This window comes from Astatotilapia calliptera, chromosome 1 (genome assembly GCF_900246225.1).
Source record: "Astatotilapia calliptera chromosome 1, fAstCal1.2, whole genome shotgun sequence".
Lineage (NCBI taxonomy): Eukaryota > Metazoa > Chordata > Actinopteri > Cichliformes > Cichlidae > Astatotilapia > Astatotilapia calliptera.
In genome coordinates this window covers 20,586,855-20,594,966 of record NC_039302.1, presented here as the reverse complement: position 1 = coordinate 20,594,966, position 8,112 = coordinate 20,586,855, and the positions used below count along the sequence as shown (strand labels likewise).

Here is an 8,112-nt window from a genome sequence, read left to right as displayed (position 1 = left end):
ACAAGATATTACATACTGATATCTCACTTAAAAGTTATACGTGACAACGGGAGGGAATGTCAATGGAAAATTGTACTTAGTAGTCAGTATAAGCTTTTAATGATATAAGTGTACATGTGATAGAATACTGCATGATGACCTTTTTATTACTTAGAACTGATTGGTCTTTATAAAACCTGTTCATATATTTTTATCTGAATCTTCCCACAGTGATAGTAAGAAGCTGAACAAGCAGTTCTGAGCTCTTACCAGGAAAAAGGGCTGCTTCCCACATTCCAACACACACACACACACAATCACATACGCACATGCTCACGTATCAACATTCCACTGAACAAATGTATTCATTATTGTATTACTTTTCTTGTGTATAAATAAAGACAAGTGCAAGAACAGAGCGCACATCACAGGGCCCCCACTCTGGTGTGAGCGCTCTGTGACTGGCCTTGCAAGTAGAAACTGCAGCGTGTGTCTTTCTACTCTCTGACTCTCAGCTGAAGAAGTGTCTTTTAGAATGAATCTCTTGACAGGACTAAAAAAATAAAACTTAATGTTTACTTTAATTACAATTGATTAACAAAGATAAGCGTGAAAAAAGAAGCATTTCTCTTTTTGACAATATCTGGGATACTTGAGAAATAGGTCTTGGAATAATACATTCAGGAAAAAATGGAAAACTTTAAACTTTGACTTAGAGTCTGAACTCTAAAGGTAAAGTCTGCAGAGACTTTGTTCCAACGGCACAGCTGCAACCAAAACTGACTTTGAACTTTGACACAGGCTGGAGAGGACACAGCTGTGTTTGGGTCATTCATTGTCAGTTGAGCTGAGTGAGAAGTGGATCGGAAAACATCCGGACAGGAAATGCAGCTGTGGAAAATCTGAGACACCAGCCCAGTCCAGACTGTCTGTACTGATCGCGCTGCTAAGAGAGAAAGCTCTTGCATCCAGGCTGGTTACCACGTTTGACCGGGAGAGGGCAGCAAAGAAGCTTCATAGTCTTTGTAGGGAAGAGGTGTGTTACCGTGTCCCGTACAGTGGGGGCGATAGAGGGCTATTTTTTCCACACAGGAAGAAGAAGAAGAAGAAGAAGGGTCCCACTTTGAAATGTTGTTGTGTCATGTGTTGAAGAAGTGAATTTGTCACTTAAAGAGTTTTCTGAAGCTCTCTAATAAAAAAGGAATCAATCAACCGTTAGATTTACCGCAAACCTTCGTGTTTACGCTGAAGTTTAAAGCGGGCTCGTGCTGTTTGTGGATGGCTGTAGTTAGCTTACTTTAGCTAACAGTGATGTCCTCGTCGTGGACAGAGCGCCAGGGAGAGGTGGGAGACCTGGGACACCTGAGTAAAGAAGAACTACAGGAACTGCTACTCCGACAAGAAGGGATCCTCAGTAACAAGTAAGTTTAACCCTTAGGTTGTATGAGAGAAGCGTGACACTTATGCGCACGGCCATCCCGTTAGCTTTGATCCGGTTTGGTAAAGTGACTTCTATGTGTTCAGGAATATGCCCTAAAACTAAGACAGATGATCTACTGACGACGTGTTTATATAAGTCCACTTTGGCTCAGGTGAAAATATGAAATGCTTTTTGTAAAAAACGATGCACGGGCGACACTACTCTGCTGTAACATGGGGTAAAAAAACAAACACTCGCGGCCACTTTAGGTACACCTGTTTCGATTTCTGCTGCAACAGACGGTGCGATCAGACATTGGCTTAAACATGAAAGTATGGATGCATGCTGCTTTGTATGAACAGTTCAGGGAGCTAGTTGTGGTAACAATAATGATGATGATGTCAGGGACATTTTCTTGACACGCTTTAGGCACCCTAGCACCGGTTGAGCATGATTTAAACTCTGAAGCCTATCAGGGTATTGTCAGTGACCATTTCCATACTTTTGACCCATCTTCCTGTTTTCCAGCAAGTTTGTTATAGTTAACTAAAACTAGATGTAAAAAACCAAAACATTTTATTTAACTAAAATAAAAATAAAAAGTAGACCATTTGAAAACGATAAACTACCATTATTATTAATACCATCAGAAACACAGAAATCCTCTTTCTGTTTAACTAATATGGGAACACCTTTACAGATGCAGTTAACCTATAACAGCAACTGCTGAGGATACTTAGACATTTACACTGCCAGATTTAGTCACTGAGGCCAAATGGCACTAATAGGAGTGTTCAGTTTTACGGGTGATTTACAAATGTGGGGCTGTTTTCTGAACACGGGTGCAGTCATTTCAGAATAAGGTGCAAATTTTTTTATTTTTTATTTTTTTTCAAACCTCAAATATGTAGTTAGTAGTAAAACACATGTTGCTGGCATTGGTCGATCAGTTTATATGCTTTATTTAAATGTTCTCCTCCCTATATTTCACACCTTGATAAAGAAACTCTTTTTTTTTTTTTTTTAAATACTTTTTTTTAATGCCAAAACCCACTTGTGCTGGTGCAACATGCTGGTAAATCTGGCCTTAGGTTTTCATCACTGCATCAGATGCGTCATACTGCCTCCATTTGTATCTTTCTGCCAATTTACTCAAAAAATTATATATAATTTGTTGGAGTGCATCAGTAGTTTTCTGTGTTACACTTGCACCACATAATATTTCCAGACAAGTTTTCCTGGATTTTGTTCACATAATGTAACATAATATGTTTAAAAAAAAAAAAAAAAATTCTTATCAAAAATGTGATTGTATGGGAAGTAGGACCATGAAGTAGATCAGTATCAGCTTTGGCTGCCATTATCAACAATTAAGAGGAAAACATGGCATGAAAGACTTTTATTTGGGGTCAGGGAAGGGTTACAGACATGTATGTGTCTGACATTTATTGTTGCTCTCGTTGTGTATTGAAATATTGCTTGAAGTATACTTTTTACAATGATGTGTTTGTGTTGTTTGCAGGAAGTTATTGCAGACGCTACCTGACAAAGGGAAAAAGATAAAAGACTTTGCAGATAAAGTGCGTCTTGCCATTGATGACCACAGTGAGGAGGAGAGGAGACGAAGCCTAGTGTCTGTTGCGAGGACAGAGTTACAGTCCAAGTACCAGCAGGCTTTTGCTCACCGGCGTGCTGCCTCCATCACACCAGCAGCCTCGCATCAAAACAGGCAACATGACGCTGCTGCAGGTGATGTTGCACAGGAGAGCGAGACCTCACCTGCCTCAGCTCAAGTGCAAGAAAACCACACTTTGGACGAGCAACGAGAGCCGTTTGTCTCCGGAGCGACTGCTGTGGAAACCATGGAAACGGTGGCTCGTGGGGCCTCTCTGAACTCTGATGAAACAAAAGAGGGTGACCTTGTGGAGGCCCTGGAAAGGGTCACGCTGTCTGGAACTACTACTGGTGGCAGCAGCGTATCCAAAGAGCCATTAAACAGCAGTGCAAGAGACAATTACTTTCTCAGAAAGCAACCACCAAAGAAGCCTCACTATATAACTGTCCTGGAAAAAACAGAGAAGTCTGCAGCTCCCAGGAAGCAAAAATTTAAACCAAATCAGTGAGTGGACTTTATTTACTGTTTTCTGAACATTTCCAACAAAAATGCTCCAATAATCCAGATTTTATACAGTAAGACATTTGACATAGTTTGCCATTCTGCCTTTTTGTCCTCTGTGTAAGTTAACTGAGTATAAATAATATGCACCTTAATGTGTTTCCAGGCTGCCTCATAGAAGTGACATCTCTCCATCAGGATCCTCGTCACCCAGTCAGTCCTCTGAAGGCTCATCGCCGCTGTCTGTGCAAGCCAGGAGGGAGCGGGACAGAAAACACCTGGATGACATCACTGCTGCCAGACTCCCCCCTCTCCATCACAATCCAGCCCAGCTCCTATCTCTGGAGGAGTCAGCTGCACTGCTGAAGAAGCAAACCAAGAAGCAGCTGGTTAGTGAGGCCGAGTGCCCTTCTAAGGAGGCTAAACAGGCTGGGTGGAAACAGCCAGTGCCTCCCTAGATCACTTAGCAATATGGTTCAACCAAAGCTGTTCTGAATGTCTCCTTTTATACAAGAAATACATTTTTAATAGACATAAATTTTATTTAATATTTGGTAAAAGAAAATTAAGTAATTATCTGAACAACAATCATGTTTATCCTCTTGTCCTTTGTGCCATAAATTCAATCAGCATCTTACACTTTGATTCTCACTATTTTTAAAAAGTCAGGACTTTTATTGACAGCTGATACAATGGTGGGTTAGCATCGTCACCTCACAGCAAGAAGGCTGGTTTGTGGAGATTGCATGTTCTTGTGTCGTGCGTGGGTTCTGTCCAAGTACTCTGGCTTCCTGCCTCAGTCCAAAGACATGCTGGTGATTCCAAACTGAGTAGCTACTGCAGAAAAGAAAACTTTAGTGCAATAAGTATTTATAAAGGGATGAAGTCTCAGAGAGCTCGTTGATGCTGTTAATAGCGAACACTTAGGATGCTTTAATTTAATTAAGAATTAAACCTTTTAACAGTTATTATTAGAGAAAGCTGAACGAGAGTATAATAATAATAATAATGGATTGGATTTATATAGCGCTTTTCAAGGCACCCAAAGCGCTTTACAATACCACTATTCATTCACTCTCACATTCACACACTGGTGGAGGCAGCTACAGTTGTAGCCACAGCTGCCCTGGGGCAGACTGACAGAAGCGAGGCTGCCATATCGTGCCATCAGCCCCTCTGGCCAACACCAGTAGGCGGTAGGGTAAGGTGTCTTGCCCAAGGACACAACGACCAGGACAGAGAGCCCAGGGATTGAATCAGCGACCTTCCGGTTACAGATGCGCTTCCCAACCCCCTGAGCCACGGTCGCCCCTATAGAAGAGTATTACATAAGACAAACATAGGCGCTCCTCTATGCTTGAAACTTGAATTCATATAAAACATATTTGTTCTTCCACATTGTCCTAAAGCGTCATTAATGGAAATGCCATCTCTCATCTTCTGTTAAAATATTATCACAATCAGTTCATTGATTTCTTTGTTTCTTCTGATGGAAATCTTCAGGTAAAGGCTGCCCTGCTTGAGACGCTTTCTTGTCTCTAGAGGGCAGCATTCAAGCAGCGTCGGGACCGTGTACGTCACACAGTGTGCTGTTGTCAACTTATGGAGGCGGTTGAGCTCATTATCAGTCCTACTTTTGTTGAGAGTTTAATAGCAGTGGCTGTGCTGCTTTATAATAATGTGCTTGTCTTCTGTTTACCAGCCTATTCATGTCAGCTTTTTCTCTGTCTGGTGTTTAATTTCAGGAGTTGCAGGCCAAGCTGGCAGCCCAGAAACTGTCTGAAGGATTGAAGATCTCTATGGGGAGCTACACTCCTGACGGTGGCCCCATGGCTACCTACAGAGAGGTTCACGATGAAGGAGCACAGCTCTCCTCAGAGGAAGACTGATCCTGGAGGGCCAGCTGGGGAAACCAGTGTGACCTTGGCCCTGAGGGAAAGAGGCTTTGGACCTTGTGATCAGGACCCATCAGACAGGATTTTCACTCCAAGGGCAACAATTCTTCAGAGAGGAAAAGGGTCTTTTGCATGGTGTGAAGGAATAGTCGGTATCCCAGACTCAGCTCAGGAAATTGAATGACAGGTTGAGAAACTAGCTTACTTAATTGTCATTCAGTCTGTAGTGGGTTCAGTTGTTTCAGCGTCCTGCAGGAATAACAACACCTTCCGCTGACTACGACGCTTAAGTGCTAAATTTGAAACATGTGTCATGTGGGAAAGTGTTTCTTGTCAGCATGCTTAGACTGATGACATCATGGCTTTCAGATCCTGGGAGTGCTGAGGTTTCTGTTTTTAGTATTTTTAATAATTCAATTCACTTAAAGCTCATCAGTGGTGACTGTTTACAGCTTTGTGGAGAAGCAGACGTGAGCCTGCAAATAGTTATGTCAAACTTCAATGTTACAGAATGTGTAACATGAACAAATAAATCATGTGATTTCCTAAATGCCTGTTTGTTGTTGTTTTTTTAAAAATAACATTCAGCGTTTTCATGGCATCAGTTTTCTAGAAAAAATTATATTTAAGAGATAAACTTTATTTAATTAACCTGACCTGAGTAGTCTCTTCAGTATAAAATTTTAAAAGTCAGGTCAGTGAAATAAAATACAGGTACTGATGGAGTAAATTGTATGTTGCTTGTATTGTATACATGGTGTAATTGCTGTCTCAGCTTCATTGGCTGTAGTGTGATCAGTGTGATACACCTTTTCATCTACTTAATGTAAATGTAAGTCCATGCATTTAAATTTGTGGACATAGTCAAGATGATCCGAGTATTGGGGTGAAGAAGAAATGTGACTTAAAGTGACTTTGAATGTTGCAGACAGGCTGGTCTGAGTATCTCAGAAATTGCTGATCTGATGGGATTTTACTACACACGAGACTGCTTTGAGCTGGTAAGAAGGCAACAGTACCTCAAATAACCCCTTGTTACAACCACGGTGTGCAGAAGAGCATCTCTGAACGCAAGGCATATGGAACCGTGAAGCAGATGAGTTACAGAAGCAGAAGACCACAGCAGGTGCCACTCCTGTCAGCTAAGAACACAAACCTGAGGTTCCAGTTCACACAGTTACACCAAAACAGGGCAATAGAAGACTGGAAAAACTGCAGCATTCAGATCGCATGGTCAGAATTGGTGTAAACTTGAAAGCATGACTGTATCTTGCCTTGTATCATTGACTCAGGCTGGTGGTGGTTTTGCTGTGGGGACTATTTTGTGACACTTTAGGCCCTAAAGTACCAACTGAACATCATTTAAACACCACAACCTAGCTGAGTATCGTTGCTGATCATTTCCATCCCCTTTATGGTCACTTCCGACCTCCACAGCCACCAGATCTTAATCCAGTAGAGCACTTTTGGATGTCGTGGACCGAGAGATTTTCGTCATGGATGTCCAGCTGAAGAATCTGCAACTGCGTGCTCAACTTTGTGATGCTTGTTGAATCTGTGCCATGAAGAGTTATAACAATTCTGAAAGTGAAAAGGGGTCCAGGCTGCTACTAACAAGGTGTACCTAACAAAGTGTCCAGCGAATATATATTCATTCTGATAACGAGAACAGAAAAAGCATTAATGTGGTAATGTTCAGAATGATGTTCATGATGTTACGAGAGTTAATGTCTGGGGACTAAATGTCATATTACTCTTTGCTCAAATGTTAAGTGTAAAACTCCACCACAAAATTGTGATCAAGAACCGCAAAGAGATCATTCAGGGTTAGCTCATGCTTATTTTAGCAAGAAAGCGCCAAACCACACTCTGCACGTATTACAACAGCGAGCCTGCCTGCCACACTGGCCTGTTTGTTTCACAACAAACCACTTTGCTTTCAAAACTACCACAGTGGATCTCCACCATTCCCAGAATTCCAAGAATCTCGAATATGTGATGCAGCACAGAGGAAACTGGGGGTTTTTTTTGTGAATTTGGACATTTATTTGCTTTTCTTGACACCACTTTTTTTCATTATTATTTATTTTTTTTATTTTGTTTGGAAAAAAAAGTTGTGTATAGTGTGTATTTTCCATAATCTTGATAATTGTGAGATGAAGGGTGTTTTCTTGACATTTTTATCTCCACTTCCATATGAAATACAACCTTCTACTCGGATTAGGTTTCACTATTTTCCGAGTGTTAAAAAAAAAAGATCCTAGCTATTTTATTGTTAGGCTTCCAGCACATTAGTTAATTTATGTGCAAAGGAGATCTGCAAGGTGATATAAATTTCAATTTCTAGTGAGACTGTGGTCAGCTGCAGGCACTGATAGACTGAAATGCTGTGAGATGTTATCAGGCAGGGATCTGTCTCACACTTGATAAGATTAATGGAGGGTAGTGAAATATTAAAGCTTGATGGCTGAGACATCTGGAATGCATTTGGATCATGTTGTTGCTGAGAATGGCAGGCGATGATGGGACGGCAGCGGGCTAATGCAATATGGCAAACACCATTTCTTAACGTTGCTAATATGTGGCAGATAAGAAGCGCCAGCTACGTTCAGCATCTTTCCAAACTGCCTTTCCCATCATCTTTCTTCCAACTCGCTGTGAGGACTGCAGACCATCGTAATTTAAACAGTCTGATTCTGGGA

At 41.3% G+C, this 8,112-nt stretch overlaps 1 protein-coding gene across 1 annotated transcript; it reads left to right on the top strand.

The window, feature by feature from the left end:
• The first annotated feature begins 875 nt into the window (after positions 1-875).
• polr2m (RNA polymerase II subunit M) lies at positions 876-5,960 on the top strand. Its single transcript, XM_026168966.1, has 4 exons — positions 876-1,400; positions 2,922-3,518; positions 3,682-3,904; positions 5,261-5,960. The coding sequence occupies exons 1-4, from the start codon at positions 1,291-1,293 to the stop codon at positions 5,402-5,404; spliced, it is 1,074 nt and encodes a 357-aa protein (XP_026024751.1). The 5' UTR covers positions 876-1,290; the 3' UTR covers positions 5,405-5,960.
• The last annotated feature ends 2,152 nt before the right edge of the window (positions 5,961-8,112 follow it).

What these genes read in the sequence shown, in the direction of transcription:
- polr2m (XM_026168966.1), top strand. Translation starts at nt 1,291, where the DNA reads ATGTCCTCGTCGTGGACAGAGCGCCAGGGAGAGGTGGGAGACCTGGGA. An exon ending in CAAAAATTTAAACCAAATCA is followed by an intron (nt 3,519 to 3,681) that starts GTGAGTGGACTT and finishes ATGTGTTTCCAG; the next exon opens with GCTGCCTCATAGAAGTGACA. An exon ending in AGCAAACCAAGAAGCAGCTG is followed by an intron (nt 3,905 to 5,260) that starts GTTAGTGAGGCC and finishes GTTTAATTTCAG; the next exon opens with GAGTTGCAGGCCAAGCTGGC.